The sequence below is a fragment of the Rhinolophus ferrumequinum genome, chromosome 2 (assembly GCF_004115265.2).
Source record: "Rhinolophus ferrumequinum isolate MPI-CBG mRhiFer1 chromosome 2, mRhiFer1_v1.p, whole genome shotgun sequence".
Taxonomy (NCBI): Eukaryota; Metazoa; Chordata; class Mammalia; order Chiroptera; family Rhinolophidae; genus Rhinolophus; species Rhinolophus ferrumequinum.
In genome coordinates this window covers 69938444-69958724 of record NC_046285.1, presented here as the reverse complement: position 1 = coordinate 69958724, position 20281 = coordinate 69938444, and the positions used below count along the sequence as shown (strand labels likewise).

Sequence of the window (20281 nt, the reverse complement as noted above, 5' to 3'; positions counted from 1 at the left end):
CAACAGCTGTTTCTATTACAGATAACAGATCTCAGAGGTGGTGATACTGATATCAACTTCTAGTAGGCTGAGAACACAGTGTAGCTTGTACAATTAGTTTTTTTTTAGATTATTTTTTTCTGCACACGCAAATTAACTCTGTAGCAATAAAAGAAAATTACTTACTTGCTACGGAATTATCTGAAAGTGATAGGATCATTCTTTGTAGAGTCACATTAACCAAATTAAAAGCCCTTGGGAAAAATTTGGCACCCTGTTCCTTCCCATTCACATCTTCCTAAAGACCTCTCAGGAGCTTCTATTTAGAAAGCTAGGATCATTACCAGGGCTTTTAATTTGGAAAGATTGGCTGCTCACCAGTGAGGCTTTCTAGACACCCAATGGTTGGGTAGAGTGGCTTTGCAGTGTTCCAATCTCAGTGGCCTTGAGATGATTATCCTCTTGACTCCTGCTTGCTTGCTAGTAAGTTTTCCAGGCCAGGCAGAGTCACAGCTCTGCTGCTGAAGCTTGTCTCCAAGACGGACACTATCATTTCATTTTGTCCCTGAATGCATGTCTACTCCACGGAGAAGTGAAATCTATTCCTCCCACCCTATGAATCTTGGTTGCCCTGTGACTACTTTGACCAGTAGATCTGGTGGAAGTTGCTCTGCCAATTCTGGGACTAGCCAATAAAAGGACTGATGGTTTCCACTTTCTCTCTCTTGAAATACTTCCTTTTGGAACCCAGCCTAAGTCATATGGAGAGACCACATTAACGCACTCTAGTCAACTGTCTCAGATGACTAGTGTCACCTGTCAGCCATCCTGGAGCCCAATGTCCCTAGCCCCATGCACAGAAGCCTTCTGATTGAAAGGCGTGAGAGACACCGAGCAAGAACCACCTAACTGAGTATGGTCAGTCCACAGAACTGTGAGAGATAGTATTGAATTGTTGTTTTAAATCACTGTATATTTGGGGGTGATTTGTAACACAGCAATAAGTAACTAAAATAGGGGCAAAGTGGGAAGCCACAGGCTAAGTGCTCCTAAGATTGTGAGCATCAACAACGTAGCCTGTAGGGATGTGGTATTGCTGGTTGTTCATAAGATGTAGACAGATTTAGATAAATGACCATCTGTCTTCCACTTTTTTGGCTGGTCATTGGAATTTCACAATTGGACTGTTGTTCTATTATCACTTAGATTTATAAATACAAATATTACTATACAAATGTTATTTGTATACTATAAAAACAAAAATATTATTACATTACTGTACAAATACAAATATTTCTGGGAAGGGTAATGCTCTAAATCAAGGTACAACAAGCTTTTTCTGCATAGAGACAGATAGTAAATATTTTAGGCTTTGTGAGCTATACGGTCTTTGTGGAGACTACTCAACTTGGCCAACGTGACATAGATGATATATATAAATAAATGGCATGGATGTGTGACATAAAGTTTTTTTTTAATTAAAGTTTATTGGGGTGACCATTGTTAGTAAAGTTGCATAGATTTCAGGTGTACAATTCTGTATTACATCATCTATAAATCACATTATGTGTTCATCACCATCACCCAGAGTCAGTTCTCCTTCCATCACCATATATTTGATCCCCTTTACCCTCATCTTCCACCCTCCATCCCCCTTACCCTCTGGTAACCACTAAGCTATTGCCTGTGTCTATGAGTTTTTGTTTCTCATTTGTTTGTCTTGTTCTTTTGTTGTTTTTCGTTTATACACCACATATCAGTGAAATCATATGGTTCTCTGCTTTTTCTGTCTGACTTATTTTGCTTAGCATTACAATCTCAAAATCCATCCATGTTGTCACAAATGTTCCTATTTCATTTTTTCCTACTACCGAATAGTATTCCATTGTGTATATATACCACAACTTCTTTATCCATTCATCTATCGAAGGACATTTTGGTTGTTTTCATGTCTTGGCCACCGTAAACAAAGCTGCAATGAACATTGGAGCACATATGTCTTTATGTATAAATGTTTTCAGATTTTTTGGGTATATACCCAGGAGAGGATTGCTAGGTCATATGGTAATTCTATTTGTAATTTTTTGAGGAACCTCCACACTGCCTTCCATAATGGCTGCACCAGTCTGCATTCCCACCAACAGTGTATGAGGGGTCCTTGTTCTCCACAGCCTCTCCAACACTTGTTACTATTTGTCTTGTTGATGATAGCCATTCTGACTGGGGTCAGGTGATAACTCATTGTGGCTTTTATTTGCATTTCTCTGATGATTAGTGATGTTGAGCATTTTTTCATATGTCTATTTGCCATTTGTATATTCTCTTTGGAGGAATGTCTCTTCAGGTCCTCTGCCCATTTTTCAAGTGGGTTGTTTGTTTTTTTGTTATTGAGTTGTATGAGTTCCTTGTATATTTTTGATATTAGCCCCTTATCGGAGGCACTGTTTGCAAACATCTTCTCCCATTCAGTTGGTTGCTTCTTTATTTTGTTGATGGTTTCTTTTGCTGTGCAGAAGCTTTTAAGTTTGATATAGTCCCATTTATTTATTTTAGCTTTGACTTCCCTTTCCTTTGGAGCCAAATTCATAAAATGCTCTTTGAACCCAAGATCCATAAGTTTAGTAGTTATGTTTTCTTCTATGCAGTTTATTGTGTCAGGTCTTATGCTTAAGTCTTTGACCCATTTTGAATTAATTTTGGTACATGGCGACAGATAGCAGTCCAGTTTCATTCTTTTGCACATGGCTTTCCAATTCTGCCAGCACCATTTATTGAAGAGGCTGTCTTTTCTCCATTGTGTGTTTTTTGCTTCTTTGTCAAAAATTATCTGTCCATATTTATGTGGTTTTATTTCTGGGTTGTCAATTCTATTCCATTGGTCTATGTGTCTGATAAACTTTATTTACCAAAATAGATGGTTTGTCAATTTTGACCAGAGGGCTGGAATTTGCTGACCTTGTTCTAAACAATTATTTCTATATCCAACATAAATATTTGATTATACTGCTCGCATCAGCATTGTGTTTGGTTACCTCTAGCTCCTAACTCTCTTGCCATTCCTCTGCGTCTCCTTTGTAGGGTTCTCTTCCTAAGATGGAAATGTGCTCCTGTAGGCTCTCTTTTTTCCTTATTCTACGCTCTTTGTCAGCCATGTGACCCACTCAAACGATTTTAGTTAATACTAATTTGGCAGTGACTGAGAAGTCTTTATTGTTCAGTATTTTATCCAGAACCCTTGAATATCTTGCCAACACTGTACATTCAATGTACTTTTGTGCCAGTTGTTAGCTTAAAGTCTCTCCACTCCAAACTCACCCTTTATAATTAGTTCTTTGATGCTGGGGCTGGAAATCTGCAAAACCTATTCCTACTTTACCAGCTCTTAGTCTCTGTCAATAGGGCAACAGAGGGACACTTCAATGCCAAAGGACCAAGGAGGGACTTGCTGCTTCCTGTTTACTTGCTGCTGACTTCCTGTCTACTTGGGGTTCCCGGGAGCATGTCTTCAGCAAAGCTTTTTCTCTCCAGAAACATGTTCTTTTCTGTAATAGCAGTTGAATCTAGTTTTTCCAAAAGTTGCAGAATTACCTCTATTACCACTCCCTCCCCTCTTCATCCCCTACTTCAGCACTAGTGGGTTAGTGCCTTCTCCTCAGAAGTCGGGGGTCTCAGACCTTCAGGACCCCTCCTCCAAGTGCAGAGATACTAGCACCACCAGCTAAGCAGAACCTCCTAGTGGGAGGTCTGAGTGTTGGCCCAGCTGGGTCCCTTTTCCAAGTTTCGGTTTTAGTAATTCCAACCTCTTCTCTTTGACTTCCCAGCCCTAATGGATGGTGGATCCTTCCTTTAATTAGTTCCTTTGTGATCAATTATTGTTCTCCTTTGCTTTTTCAGTTACCTACTTAACAATTTCATACCTAGTTAACCATTCTTTATATTAAATTCCCTTTCAAATATCTGGCATGGTTTCTGCCTCACGACTGGATTCTGAGGGAGTTTATACTCTCCACCAAAAGTGGCTCTTCCAGCAGTGTTTCCTTCCTTAGTAAATGGCACTAGCAAACCTCTCCCTATCCCCTGCCCAACGGCTCAAGCCAAATATCTGGGCATCGTTCTTAATTCTTTCTATTCACTACACTCCCATATGCAAACAGTGAACTACAAGGCCTGCTGACTTGGCTTCCCGAATGTTTCTTATATCTATCTGCTTCTCTCCGTCTCTATGTGCGCGACGGTAGATCAAGCCACCACTTCGAACTGACTGTAGCCCCTCATTCTGTTCTCCCAGTACGGCTCTAGAAGTGTCTCAAGCACATTTTTCAGTGAAATATTTTCTGAAACATTTCGAATTCTTAACATAACTTAAAAGTCCTTCTGTGATTTGACTTCTCCTGCCTCTGCGGTTCATTTTGAAATATGTTCCTGCGCCTTTGTCAGTTTTTCAGTGTGCCATGCTTTCTTTGCATTCTTGGTAGAAACTGTTCCCTTTGTTTATAAATCTCCCTTTTCACCTGGATAACGACTACATATCCTTTAAATGTGGTATAAATATTTCTTTCTCAGAGATGGCTTTCCTGACCTCCCAGACCAAATTATACTCCCGTATTTGCTTCCAGAGATCACTGAACATCCACTCTTTCACTATAGTATTTAGTAAATGTATAACTAACTGTTTAATAACTGCTTTATTTCCTACATGGTAAGGCCCTTCTAGGCAGGCGCTGTGTTTGTCTCGCCCAGCACAATATCCTTAACACCTAGTGTTCTTTCTGGCATAGTAAATATTCAACAAATATTTGCTGAGTTCAGCTGATGTCTGTTTTATACATTTATCATAGGGCCTCTGAATTGATTACAGAAGACACACGTTTCCTCAGATGTACCAGAATCCCTCATGGCTGGCTGACTGTTACCTCTTAAACTGAAGGCTTCTTTGATTTGCTTCTCTCAGATCTCCTGACACCAGTTGTCCCTTTGTGGGTTCTTACAATGTTTGGAGGAGACTGAATGGGGAGTGGATCGATCAGAATTTATTACTTTTAGCTGGACTGGAGGCTCAATATTACTCATTTCTATGTTGTCAGAGGGCTGTGTAGTATCACAGAAATCTCCTCACACAAGTCTCCTGCATACCTGGGGCCAGGTACATCTTGGTGCTTGTTTTATTTAAGTTCTGGTAGCCAATGAAGGGACGTTTCTCTACCTCTAACACCAGTATCTTACTCCTCCCCACAAAACATCGATGTGCTAGTTTCTCTGTAGTTCCCTGAGATGTAGCCATTTTTTTCTCAAGTGACAGGAAATGGGAGAAAGGGTTGGGGAATGGACTAAAACACTGATGGAAGGGATTTTTGAAAAAATCTATAATAACCTATAATGAAGAAGCAGATGATGAAAACAGAATATGAAAAAGAGCAAATAGGAAGACCCATGAAAGCATATGACCGCAATCTGTTGGAAAAGAAGCAGACCTGAGGGAATAGGTTAAAAAAATCCATATTTGATTTGGATTCCAGAGAGAGAATTACACTTATTCTACAAAAAGAAAACAAATAATAAAACAACCCAAAGGACTTTCTTTTCTTTTTGTCTTCTAAACAGATTTCACCAAAGATGGACATTTTTTTAAGAATAAGATATCCTTTCCCTTCAGCTGAAAGTTTTACCTTTTGGATTGTATTCCACACACGTTCTTTATCGTTTCTTCTTCCTTCAAGGGTGTCCATAGCATCTGCCATTAGTGACTGCAGCTGTGGCACCAAGATAAAAATTATCAGTGTGGATTTCACACAGAAATAACTTCTCTAAATACACAGATTAAAACCTAATTAAAAAATCATTTGTACGCTGATGATTTTATTACTCATCTTTCCGACAATGAACATTGCTACCTCATCTTTGCTTCAGTCATTACCGAGTATTATTGCAGATATAAAATACTGAAACAATGAAGAGATTCTTCTTGAAAATTTGTAGAAAACATATAGGTTTTAATGCAGTAAATGTTGATGTTTTGTAAAAACAGATTTGGGTTGTAAAGAATGAAGGCGGTAGTTAATTCCCTCAGGAAATGGCAGGCAGTACACGAACACGTTTTTTCTCCTAAGGCTAATGTATCATAATTTTAGGCATCATGCAAAAGCTCACCAGAGGACAATTCTAACATAGTGCTGTTTTATTGGCTCTTAAAGGATCTAGTTCATTTAAGCTCTTTTACTGTTCTTTTCTTCTCTAAAACTTCAAAACAACCAAGTTTTCTTTTTAGGTTCCATTCAAAGGCAAATTTAAAACATTCTACCCTTTGCCATTTTCCAATTTAAAGCAGTCTTATACACAAGCTGCATATGTGGCTGCAAAGTAATGAAGCTGTATCAAGCCATGTGACAGTCGAAACTAAAAAAGAAAGTTCTGTACAAAAGAACAAATGCCAGTTCAGCTCACTGTGGCATCAAATAGTATGAACTCTTAGATAATCTTTCTGTACTTTAGATACTGCAGAGCTTAAGCAGAAGGACAGAGAGTTGTCCCTCATAACTCTTCTATTGACCAGTCACTGTTTATAAAGCACCATAAAAGGTATTACCAGAATTTGTTGTCTAGATTAACCCATGCTTGGAAGTTGAAAAGTGACATCTATTACTTATGGTGATGAAATCTTTCAGGGTGCATGACTTAAAAATATTTGACCTGTACATACATATACATCCATATACATTAAATTTATTTTTTGTAGTGTGCATATAACATGAAAATATCCTATTAAATCCTATTTTCCAAGGTTTGAGATGGTGGAATATTGCACTAACATGTTAGTCAGGATGTCAATAATGCTAGTTTGGCACTCTTTGTGTATATTTTGAAATATAAGTATTTCCAGAAAAAAGAAAGCCGCAGATGTGTGGTTAAGATCTCAGTGCAGATAACGCCCCTGTATTTTTCATTTAAATCTTGCATGTGTTTTTCAGGAAGACAGGATCAACATTGTGCCAGCTTCTTAATGTAACATTTTCTTTTCTTCCTCTTATCTCCAAGGAGCATTAATCATCTAAAATTGGCTGTAACATGCACTTTGAAAGTTCCATACTGACTGCAGTCCCGAACGCCTTATGAATGGTAGGATAAACACTTAGCCTTTTAGAAAAACGTTCTGCTGCACAACCGTAAAGGTTTTGAAAGTATTGCTGCCAATTTTGACTTAGTAATTCCTTGATTCATAGACTTTTTCCTTCCCCATAGTTTTTATCTTTAGTAAGCATAGTTTTATTATTTGGCTAGTCAGACGATTTTACATGCTTACTGTGAATATCAGTATTTATTTAATACCCTGTTACAGTTCAGATGAACATTATAAATGTTGGCAGTCCATTTCTTGATGAATTTGTTATAACTTTGAAAATTCAGAGAGGGAGGGTTCCTTAGTCAACTGAAAATTACAGGCGATCGGTTTGGGCTGTTCTCATCCTTGCTATGTGCACTCAGTTCAGATCGATAATTAGTTTTATCTACTCAAAGTAAAGAGCCCTTCCCAACAACCCGTTAGGATAGCCGTATAGAATACGTGTTGCCTTTCCTCAAATGGCCAGCACACTGTTTAATAATTGTTTTTCAGACAAGGTGCTGTGGTTTCTAGTACTAATTATGGTTATTATATACAAATCTGTTTGAAGATTGTTTGAGACATTCCTTCAACTAGTTTTTGACTGCCTCTGTGTTTCCTCAGTTAACTGGTTAATTCAGTTTAAAAACACAACCGTTTAACTAACTATATTTTCTCCTCAAATAAAATAACTGTTTTATCTAAAAGTACTAATGTGTGTGTGTATTGGCACTGCCAACTTACATGTGACACTAGAAATGGCTTTGTAGGCTTGGTTTTCTATACAGTAATTACTTTTTTGCCTCTCAATTTTCCATAGAAAAGAATCATGTATTAACATATCTTGGAGTTTAAGAAACAATTTATTGAAATTTAACTTTACTCAAAACAAAAAGCCTAACACGCAATATGAATAATCAGCCCTTTCTTTCGTTTTTACACATCACACAGTTCTTGATATAAAAAATGGAAGCTAGTCAGTGTGAGCGAATAAAAAAAGACACTTTTCTACATTTTCCAGTTTCTTCATTAGAACGCTTCATGAGGGTTGGGGAGTTCACCCTCAGACTACATTTATTATGACAAATTTCTTTCAGATCATATCACTTTGCTGTTGGCTCAGGGCCTATGAAAGCCTTAAACAAAGAAAAACAAATGCTCACCAATTCCGCCTCCTGTTGACTGATGTCCTGTAGATAGGGAATGGTTGCTAGCTCTGCCATTACTTGATTGATCACCTGGGACTGCTCCTTTACTCTCTGCAGCTGGCTGAGGAGGCTGGCGTATTGCAACTTCTCCATCACACCCGAGCACGCATGGAAATTCCCCTAGCCTCCCAGTAAAAGTAAATGTTTTAGAACAAAACCACAGAAATAGACCTTTCTCTGGGGATTAAAGCAAGGGTTTGTTATGTTTACATCCTTTGAAGCAATGGTATCTAGTACAAACACGTTTCCTTCTATCATTTTAGAGAATAATCTGTACCTTTCCTTCAAATAGATGAATATATGTAAGAGGGAATACTTTGCAGGACTATTGACAAGGATTTGCAGGTGGCCCTGCATAAAGAAGTTGGACTGAGGGTAAAGAGGGGACTGAAATTGAACCTGTGCCCCACTCTCCCAGTGGGGATCCCACAGAGCTATGTCTATTCAGAGTGGGGAGACTTTATCTATGTCACCAAGGCATCATAAGAGCTAAGAGTTGCCCACTATCTTGTTTATATAAAAGAATATTTGTAAATGCAAGTTGAATCCTGTAAAATGTTATGCACACTGAATTCTGTTTACCCCAATGACTTACATCGAACCTTAGCTCTGCTTTTATCTTTAGTTCTCATTGATGGCCTTGGACACTGGCTCCTCTCCTTGTGGGATTATAGCACTTTATTCTGACTCCTAGGACTATCCCAGCAACGGACATGATCTATCTTGAAATAGACCATTGTCTATATTTTTAAGGGCCTCCAGCCCCCACGAATCCACTAGTATTTTGGGCTTTCTTAAAATGGGGCCTACTTATGATAAGGTGGCTCACTTATGTGTTTGCTACTGCCAGCCATGAAAGATGAAACATTACCTTCCCTAAAAAGTTTAATATAATTTATAATGCTTGATAGGAGAAGCAAAATTTATAATAAAATTCTTACATTTACATTTAGAAAAAAGTATTTCTGACAAAGGGGAATCTCTCAGGGTTAAAAGAAAAGCCTGACTTTCTACTGTTTGGAGGGTGATGAGAAATTGGAAGTCATATGAGAATTTAGTTTGGCAATTTCATGCCACATCCTGGTGCTCAGAAGAGGAAGGCTGGCTGCCCAGTGTCCCTCTATGGCATGGTTCCTCCTGGACCATCTGCACCGGAATCACTAGGCTTTTGTGTTAACTACGCAGAGTCCTGGGCCTTACTCAGTGAATTGCAATCTTTCTTTGTTTCTTTCTTTCTAATTAAATTTATTGTGGTGACATTGGTTAGTAAAATTATATAGGTTTTACGTGTACATTTTATATAAAACATCATCTATATATTGCACTGTATGTTCACCATCCAGAGTCAGGTCTCCTTCCATCACCATATATCTGACCCCCTTTACTGTCTTCTACCACCCCCCACCCTCCTTTACCCTTTGGTAACCACTAAACTGTCCTATGTGGGATAATCTCTTGATATGTGTTTCTAGAAGTATGGATTCTAGCTAGGTACCCTCAAATATTCAAATATCATAAACAAGTTGAAGAACCACCTTAAAGCTTAGTAGCTAAGCAAGGACCATTTTCATTTGTCCATACTTATAAAACAGATTCCCTCCCCCCCAGAAACTGGAGAAAGCAGACATTATTTTTCTTTCTTAAAATAGATTCTCTTCTTAAGAGAAAAATCATTAGAAACTAGCATTACTAAAGAGCATCTGAATTTCAGCTTGAATTTAGAAAGCAGTCCTTTCTGAAATGTCATACTCATAGTTTGATTGACACCAACCTCTAGAAGTTGGCACTTTTCTAGAATCTTGGTAATAGAGGAAGGTCGAGCACCGTGGCATCGTGTTTGGTCCTATACCTATCTATGCCATTCGAGTTATGTCCTTCTAGCCCTGCTGATTTGTTCTCTGAAATTAATAATTTATCTGAAAATCTATAAACTTACAGGAGCGATGATTGCAAACTGGATTTGGAGTCCTTTTTCTAAATTGACGAAATAGCTAGCCTACCCATTTAGTTTAAACATGTAGCTAAACAATGGGATTCTGTCAAATAGAGGAAAGCAAGTTGCAGGAAAAACAGTTTTCTTTCTGAAGAAAAATTGCTTTCTTTGTCTTTTAAAAAAAATAAACAATGGGGCTGCTTGTAGGATAGTGGTGTAGTGACTCAACTCCAAAGAGCAGAAACAACTGAAGCCTGCTCGGGAACATAATGTATCAGTGTAATTTTCCAAAACATTAGGAAAATAAAACGAGTGGAAGGCAATGGTGCTTTGTTAGCTTGATTGTTGGAGGCATAACAAAACAGGGAGTACTCCATACAAATCAAATACTAGAAGAAAAGAATATAGTTGACTGCTCATAGTCACCCATCCTCCCCCAGCCACCAGCCGAATGCAGTACCGGTTATCAGGAAACTACAGATTAATATTTTACATATACAAGACAAGGGGCTTTGAGAGACAAAGTGAAAAAGAAATAAAAATTAATATCTAATGCCAGCAGGAATGTTCTGATGCTGTTGCTTTAAGAAAATAAAGGAAATTAAAAAAAAAACGAAGGAATTACCTTAAACGTCTAATGCTAGCTAGCAAAGGCTAACTCTAACGGGAAGTAGCCCTCCCAATGAGATTTCACGAGTGATCAAAGGACTCCTTAGCTGCTGGAGAGAGTGTAATAAAGTGGCGATGATTGAAGCTAAAACCTCACACAGGTACAATGAAGGTTAGGTAAATAGCAAGTTCAAATGAAGGCGTCAGTTAGAATTGCTAGATTTCATAGCAGGTATGGATAAATGTTTGTCAAGTAAGTGGCACTGCCTGATAGCACTGAAAAGCACAGCCCAGGTGTTTGGAATATATTTCCATTTAATATAACATATAGAAACATTTCACTGCAAAAAAGGGGGTAGGAAACACATATTATTGTTTATTTCAAATGTGCATGTGTAAACATTTTTTTATGCTTTGCTTGGAAGAAATTAAAAGTAAAATTAATGAGGTATTAAAATTATGGTTAGTTGGGTCATTTTTTGGCAAGTCAGCCTGTGAAGGAGGCTTCATGCATGGCAAGAGATTTTATTATTTTAACTCTTTAACATTTAACCTAGGAAGCACGGTGCATACGGTTTGAAACTGACAGCAGCCAATAAAGTTAATGAATGGAAAAGCACAGTGGTATCCGGTGGCATGTGCAATAATTAGGACAAAGATCTAGAGAAGGAAAAGTACCATTAATGCAGAGTTATGGGTTGAATGGGGCTGAGGTTCAGTGGGATTAAAAGCCACCACATAGGGAGGTGGTAGAATATTTTAGATTACAACTCTTAAAAAGCCAGAATCATTCTTGTTTGGCCATGCGTTGTTGTGTGCCTAGCAAAGGAATCTATAAAGATAAGGAGACCTGGGGTCAGAGTATCAGGAGAATCATTGCTTTACATGTAGAAACCTCCTTCGTACCAGAATGCCCAACTGTGTCTACCACACCTCATGGCAAGAAGTGAAAATTCATGTTCCCAGGGAAGACCTACTGTGTGCAGTAGATCTACGCCATGAGACGGTACCTCAAATTCTGCTTCTGTGAGGCAAAGCACAAAGGTGCCTAACTTTTGTGACACTGAACATATCAGTGATCTAAGGAAAAAAATGGGAAATCCACAGGACTCTTGCCCCATCTTCATTTTAGGAGAATATGTAATTTCAAAGCGCACAATTTATATAAAGAAAAAGAAAGGTCTGTAAAATAGTCCTCTTGTCAAAGCAAACTAAAACCAATACAAATAATGAAAGCTTCTACAGTTTGTAATACTTTACAAAGCGCTTCAACATGGATTATGTACTTGTGGTCTCACAACAACTCTGCAAGGTGGGCCTAGCAGATACCAGCCTATTTTGTAAATGAGAAGAAACAGCTCCGAGGTTAAGTGACTTGCCCTCGGAATACACAGCCAGAGCACAAACTCGGACCAAAGGCTTCATGTACAGGTGCCACAAAATAGGGTAGCAGCTAATAAGGGCAAGGCAATGCCTAAGCATTCAAGTGGATGGCATTTGATGTCTGACGAGAAAAAACATACCTCAAGGGATCAAAAAACACCACTGAGGGCTGCTTGGGTTACAGTTAATGGTACCACGTAGGAATAATTTCTACTCAGCAACTCATTACTTGCTTCATTAAGCTAGGTTACCTTTGCAGACAATTTTATTCGGTCCTGCTTTATGAAGCTATGGTTGGACATATCATAAGAATCTTAGAGGCCAATAGTTGGACGTAGTTGTGGTCCCTGGGAACTTTCAGGATCACTCACTTCTATTCCATTAAAACTCTTTGAGAGGATCTTTCAAAAACTGTTATTTTCCACAGAGGCAAACATAGGAAAGTTGAAATTCCTTGCAGTTAGCAAAGTGGTACTGACTCATTCTATAGAAGATTGAGTTATTAATTAGATGCTAAGAATCTTAATTACTGTAGGGTTTTTAAATCTCCTTTATAGACACATAAAGATACATGCATATACAAATTTCAAGTGGTCAGAATGCCTTGTGAAAGGTGAGAAGAAAATGAGGTAAGAACATTCTAAAAGTACATGATACCTAGATAGTCACAACCTGCATTCACTATACACTGTGAGATCTGAGTTGGCAACAGATGATGTGCTCATTTCCCTGACAAGTGACAAGGTCTGGCAGGTATTGACCCCAAAAGCCAGGGCACAGACAGATCACCTCCACAACGTCCAGCACACTGGCTCCACAGGCTAAGCCTGTGTGGACGAGGTGAAATAATGCTACATGGTGATGCTTCTTGTTAGCAAAGATTTCACTGTTTGCAAGGGCCTGATGCTGATGGTGATGTGTGTGTATCTCTAATGATGGTGGGGAGGTGGGTAAGGGTGTGTGTGTGTGTATCTGTGTGTCTGGAGGAGGTTGTGATAGAGGGTGAACTGAAGAACAGTCCCCAAAATTTGTAGTGGAGTCAGAGATAAACTGAATGTTTGTGTCTACCCCAAATTCATATGCTGAAACCCTAACCCCAAGTGTGATGATATTTGGAGACGGGGTTTTTCGAAGGTAATTAGATGAGGTCATGGGGTGGGGCCCTTACGATGGGATTAGTGCCCTTATAAGAAGAGACATCTCTGCTAGGTGAGGACACAGCAAAAAAGGTGGCCAATTGCAAACCAGATAGAGGGCCTTCGTCAGAACCCGACCATGCTGGCTCCCTGATGTTGGACTTCTAGCCTCTAGAACTGTGAGAAAATACATGTCTGTTGTTGAAGCTACCTAGTCTGTGGTATTTTGTTAGGACAGCCCGAGACGATTAAGACAGAGATGGATTTCTTATTAACAGAAATATAGAAGAGATAATTGGGTGTCACACAGTTGTGGGGAGGGGAGAGATACGCAGTAGGAAAATCAGAAAAAATGTACTTTTGTATTTGTAATGCATAGAATTGCAAATCATGCAAACCGATTAAGGGTTTTACAGCTTTTCTAAAATCCTGAATAATGTTATTGAGCAGATAAACTGCTGAACAGATGTTAAGTCGCTATTTGTGATGACCCCCTTGGTTCCACTTGTAAGGTAAGAACATCAAATCACTGATGTAATACAAAATCCACAAAAAGAAAATTCTTTACAATTTCCTGTTTATAGACCTCTTGTAAAATACAGTAGCCCTCGCTTATCCTCAGAAGATATGTCCCAGACCCCCAGTGGATGCCTGAAACGACACATATAGAACCGAACCCTATATATACTTTTTTTTCTTATGATAAAGTTTAATTTATAAATTAGGCACAGTAAGAGATTAACAGTAATAACTAACAATAAAATAGCACAGTTATAACAATATAACAATATACTATAATAAAAATCGTGAATGTGGGCTCTCTCTCTCAAAATATACTGTGAGGACTGTACTCACTCTTCTTGGAATAATGAGATAAGATACAATGCCTACATGATGAGAGGAACTGAGTTACTCAGAGTGGTGTGCAATTTAAAACTTACGAATTGCTTATTTCTGGAATGTCAATTTGGTATTTTTGGATCATGGTTGACCTCAGGAAACTGAAACCATGGAAAGAGAAACTGGAAAAGGGGGCTACTGTATTGAAAAAGAGGAATCTGCAGCCTTTATAGCTTGTGAATGAGAAGATCCCTTTATGTACTTTCAGTACAATGGCTTGAATTTTGTTAAAATAGCAAATTCAGTTCTTATTTTGGGCTTTTTAAGACTGAAAAGCCAAAAGCCATTTTTTCCTGGATCAGAAAAAAGGATTAGATCATTTATATTAAACGTATACAAAGAGTAAATGCCAATGTTTAGAGTAGTATTGAGTTTATCAGTGTGGTGTGGCAGCACTAACTTGAAAAGCTCTGAATTCTCGTGTAGGTAACGGGATGGTTTGAAACAATGGCCCAATACATGAAATAGGGAAAACATTGTATTTGCTAAAAATTTGCTATTGATTTGAAATGAGAAATTCACTGCAACCTTGAAGTAGATATCAGGAAGGCACAGAGAAAAGGCTCTTTTAAGAAATACTAGCCTTATAAATGCAGGAAATTGCAAAGCATACCATTGTAATATGTTTTAAAATAAAATCATTAGCTAAATTTTGGTTGGTTTTTTGCAAAGGAGGTTTACTATGAAAGTTTCTAAAATCCTCCAATACTTGCAATATTTGCACCATAAACATGCCATACTTCTAGAATTGTCTAATATTTATACATTGGACAAATATTAAAAAAAATTCATATACCTACATTCAACTGGGTGCTTCTAATAAAATCCAATATTGGCAAGATTCTCTTCCCCGTTGTCTCCATTTGTCTCACTGCATCTTCTCCGGTCAGCAGACCGAAGGGAGTTTTATGTTCTAAAAATTGTAACAATAAACTTTTGTACTGTATTTTCCAGACTTCCATTTCAAAATGCATTCTTTGGCAAGCTATAAACAGATAGCTCCAATGTTAATAGATATAAAATCTTTAGTACAGAAACCAGTCCCATCCCTGGACCACGTGTATAACAATGAAAGATCTATGAGGAGAAAGGCAGAGGAGACATTGCCCTTTAGAGACTATCATTTATTCATTTTGTTGTGTTTTGTGATTGAGAGATCTAAGAGACAGCCTATAACAATTCACCTCTTTCTGCAGAGTATGTTTTCCCTGAGTTGTGAAAAAAATGTTGTCATAAATGTGTCTGATTCTTGTCTTGTTCCTCCCAGACATTATTCAAGTGTGTAGATCGCATTGACTTTGAATGTAGCTCAAAGTTGAGATAAGCCTCAGAGGATACAGTGCCAAACAAAACACAAATCCTTAATTATGTGGGTAGGGCTGAAGGAATAAATTCAACCTGGTCATGAATTCAGCCCAGAAGTTTCAGACTTCAACTCCCTGTGAATATTTTCTTGCAAGTTTCAACTAGAATAACAGAACACCATTTAATTAAAGTACCCTTTAGGAGCTCTAAACTCTTGGTTAATTATATAAGAAAAGAGTGGAACTGATAGTAATACAATAGCAGATAATCTAAGTGATTTAAGGTTGTCACTGTCTATATTTTCCATTTCATAAAATAGTTTTATGGCACAATTATCTTCTCCATTTGCTAATTAGTGATGATAAAAGCTTGTATTCTTTAAGTGACCTATGAATAGACATTAGTAATAGTATGCTTGGGGTGAGATGGTTGGCATGAGGAAGGTGGATACTCTAGGATTGTGTTTGGTTTTGCAGGAAGCTTTCCTGGAACCAGAATTCCAGGTATTGTTAACTAACCCACAGAAAAGACTGGAAGGAGTTAATTACAACCCAACAAACATTTTGGGGGCCCAGGCCTTACTATATGCTAAGCCTTGTGATGAATAAGACTTAATGAATAACGTACAACTCCTGCCTTATAAAAGTATTGAAAGATAGTAACTCCCGGTGATTCACCTGTAAATGTTGGCAGCTTCCTACTTGATACTTTTTCTAAAAATTTCCCATCTTCTTTGTTTTTGAACCCAAGAGTCAAGAGATATTGTTGGGGAGGAAAAGATGACCAGTCAGCTGTCTGAGGCAACACGTGGAATCCTTGAAGATCTGAAATACAACATAAAAAGACTAAAGACTGTTATATTATTGTTTTCCAAGTATTTTTTTTTTTTTTAGATTTCAGGAATTGTACTTGGAAAAAAATGATAAGTACAAACATCAAAGATACAAAGTAAAAGTATGTGCATCAAAGGTCAGGTAGCTGATATATCAAAATCATATTTCATTATTTATATTTTTCTTAAAATATGAACATACACAAGGCATAGTAATAAAATATGGCTAAATTGCATTTCCCTATATTCAAAATAATAGAAAATTCGGGACCAGCTTGCAGCCTTAATATTTTTATCTGTGACTGTTTTCAAGAAAATCTGATTTTTCTGTTCATAGTTTAAGACTTAAGGAAATAAAGTTACATGAAAGGAAAGAAAAAAATTACCAAGTGAGAATTAAAATATAAGGCTAATGAATTCATTTAGTTTACTATCCTGCCTAGTTGTAAAAGGAAATTTGAAACGATAAATGTACTGACTTGTAATCAGACTAAGAGGTGATTTGAGTGTCATGAAAAGGGTTCTTTAAAAAACTCCGCTTTTAATGACCGTAAGCGGTAATGTTTGCTGAGTATTTATTTCCTATGTTGTTCTAAGTATTTTGTGTGCATTGTCTTTTTAAATCTTAAAACTTTACAAAATTGGTGATGTTGTCCCTCTGTATAAATATGAAGTTGAGGTACACAGATGGGAAATAACTTGCCTGAGAATACAGCCTACAAGTGGACAAAGTAGGAGTCACACCTGGGCAGTCTGACTCCAGAGGCCAGAGGCCTAACCGTGGCATGCGGCTTTCAACGGCTCTTGCCTATGGATTGCGTTTGGGGTAGGGAAGAATGTCAGCCTTAGGATCTTGAAATGCAGATTCATTTATTTCCATTCTGAATAATAAGGCTTTGGTTTATTGTAAAAGACTTCTCAAATGAAGGATGATGAACAGAGAGTTTAACGAGCCCTCCCTACTTGACACTGCCAGAAAGGAGAAAAGATGAAATTTCAAAGATCCTTGAATTATGATTTAGTTAAAGACCCATCTTTTTTTTTTTTTTTAAGACCCATCTTTAAGGTTGAATCAGAACTCAGCTGGTCCAGAGGGTAATGGGGGTGGGGGGTGGGAGATGAGGGTAAGGGGGATCAAATATATGGTGATGGAAGGAGAACTGACTCTGGGTGGTGAACACACAATGGGATTTATAGATGATGTGTTACAGAATTGTACACCTGAAATCTATGTAACTTTACTAACAATTGTCACCCCAATAAATTAAAAAAAAAAAGAATTCAACTGGTATAGCCTTCATGTTTATCTGTAATATTTCTTAAAAACAAAAAAAGTTGACAGAGTAAACCATGAGTGTTTTTATTGACCTTCCCCGTCCACCCTTCTTTAGCTGTAGAACCCTTTGTTCAAACTAAAATTTACTGAGTAGCCCAATTTAAAGCTGATAAAAGTAGAACTGTTCCCTGGTTATGGTCAGCTCTTTAATCTGGTTTTGCTCCTTAGCTTAGAAGGTCCCACGATCTTCTCGCCATGCTGGTGATGGTGTCTGGGGTTGTCCTATGGGGAGGTCCTTGGCTCCCTGGGGAACGCTGCATGACCAGAAGTCCCCTGAATGGGTGTAGGTAGGTTTTACAGCTGTTCTAACTCTCCCCTTTCCCCCCACCGATATATCTAACATATTGACATAGAAGTCTGGATCTCAGATGCCCTGAAGCTTCCTGTCAGCACTAAAGAATATTCCAGCTCAGAGAGGACACCTCCAAGACTTTTAGGCCTACATTGAAGTATTCTTGGAGGCTTGGAGTCCTGAAGCTCAAAATAGATAGGATGTACTATGCATGGACTGGTGTTTGTAGTGGACTGCAGGAAGCATCTTGAGATTTGGCATTTTCTGGTACAGCTCTATTGCCAGAAACAGCCAGATGTTTGAGGGCTCTATTTTATAAATAACAAAGACTTTGAGAGGTTGACATCTTCTTGCTCTTAAGTATTTGATGTATAAAGAGAAGACCAATACTAAGAGTGGTAGTGATTAAATTGATGAGTGAAACTAATATTAGCACAATAGCTACTTTATTATAAAATATGCTTGCAAAAAATAGAAGTATTTTCTGTTCCATTTAATCTTATATGTTTCATCCTATGAATGTGCATTATTAATTCATTATTAATTTCTAGTCAAAGTATCAAAATGTGAGAGGTCCCTACATACATTCTGTTAAATTGAGGGAAAAAAATTTAAAGTATCATTCATATTCCATTTGTATGCAGTGTAAATTGCAGTTGTGTGAACATTTAGCTGAGCAGGTGGTCTATGACCCAAAATGACGAAACACTTACCAGATGTCGAATCTCATGTAACATTAATTTGAGTGCTAATTGTTCTCAATTTTATGCTCATAAACCTCTACCTACGTCCGAAAAGCCCTGTGCCTCTGATGGATAGGAAAGTTAACCAGATTATATTGTCCTTTGGTAGAAAAGTTGAATTGATTAAAAATGTCTTCTTTGCTTCTGTCATATCAGAAGAAAACTAGGGACAAACAAATCTTTGAATGCACTTCTTTACAATTTGTCACATTAGGAGATGAAATTTAGAGGACTATGACCAATTTATTATTTAAAAAAAATTAGTTTGTGGGCCGGCCCTGTGGCTCAGGAGGTTAGAGCTCCATGCTCCTAACTCCAAAGGCTGCCGGTTTGATTCCCACATGGGCCAGTGGGCTCTCAACCACAAGGTTGCCAGTTCTATTCCTCGACTCCCGCAAGGGATGGTGGGCTGCGCCCCCTGCAACTAGAAAACGGCAACTGGACCTGGAGCTGAGCTGCGCCCTCCACAACTAAGACTGAAAGGACAACAACTTGACTTGAAAAAAGGCCTGGAAGTACACACTGTTCCCCAATAAAGTCCTGTTCCCCTTCCCCAATAAAATCTTTTTTTTTTTTTAAATTTATTGGGGTGAAAATTGTTAATAAAATTACATAGATTTCAGGTGTACAATTCTGTATTACATCATCTATAAATCCCATTGTGTGTTCACCACCTGGAGTCAGTTCTCCTTGCATCACCATATATTTGATCCCCCTTACCCTCATCTCCCACCCCCCAACCCCCTTACCCTCTGGTAACCAATAAAATCTTTAAAAAAAAAAAAAAAGTAGCATTCTAAAAAAAAAAACAAAAAAACAATCAGTTTGCACAGATGATGCAATTCCAAATTTTTACCATCAGGGAAGTGGATGCTTTAAAAAAGAATATCAAAGATAGATTGTGAAGATGAAATTTCTTACAGAAACATAACATTTCATTTCCCCTGTCTCAAATGAAAGATGTCTAAGTTTCAGCCAAAGAGGATAAAGTTTGTCCTTTATCAAGAACCTTTTATTGTACCACTGAAGTCTGGGATTGACCAGTTTTCAAGTTCCCAAGTTATTCATGGCCTTTGACCTTCTGTCCTTTTGCCTTCCTTCTCCTTAAAGTCACCTCCTTAAAGTTCGGTGACAGTCATTGTCTTTCTCTTTGTCTGTCTCTCTGTCTCTCTTTCTCTCTCTGCCTCCTGTCTCTGTCTCTCTGACTGACTGTCTCCGTCTTCCCCTCTTTCCTACACACATACGTACATACCAGCTCCTCTTTCTCCCTTCTCCTCCTGCCTTCTCATTCAGTGTTCCTCCAAACTGTCTCTGGCTTACTGGTATGTTCTTCACACATACAAATACACTCTTGGGGAATTTCTCCATTCTGTGGCCTTAGCTATTACTTCTAACCAAAAGATTGGGGATTAAAGCTATAGTCTCATCTGAATATTATCACCAAATTCCATCACTGTATTTACAAATGCCAACTGGGGACATTCTAATTTGCAAAATTTACCTCAGATACAGCCAATATATTCCTCAAA

General features: G+C 38.0%; 1 protein-coding gene across 1 annotated transcript in view; it reads right to left on the bottom strand.

Moving 5' to 3' along the window:
* The window catches only part of SPATA16 (spermatogenesis associated 16), a 234513-nt gene that overhangs the window by 17961 nt on the left and 196271 nt on the right, over nt 1-20281 (bottom strand). Inside the window, exons 7-10 of the mRNA XM_033135364.1 lie at nt 16227-16373; nt 15045-15157; nt 8239-8403; nt 5646-5729 (exon numbers count right to left, since the gene is read on the bottom strand). Of these exons, the coding sequence (XP_032991255.1) occupies nt 5646-5729; nt 8239-8403; nt 15045-15157; nt 16227-16373 (509 nt within the window). The remainder of the gene's footprint in view (nt 1-5645; nt 5730-8238; nt 8404-15044; nt 15158-16226; nt 16374-20281) is intronic.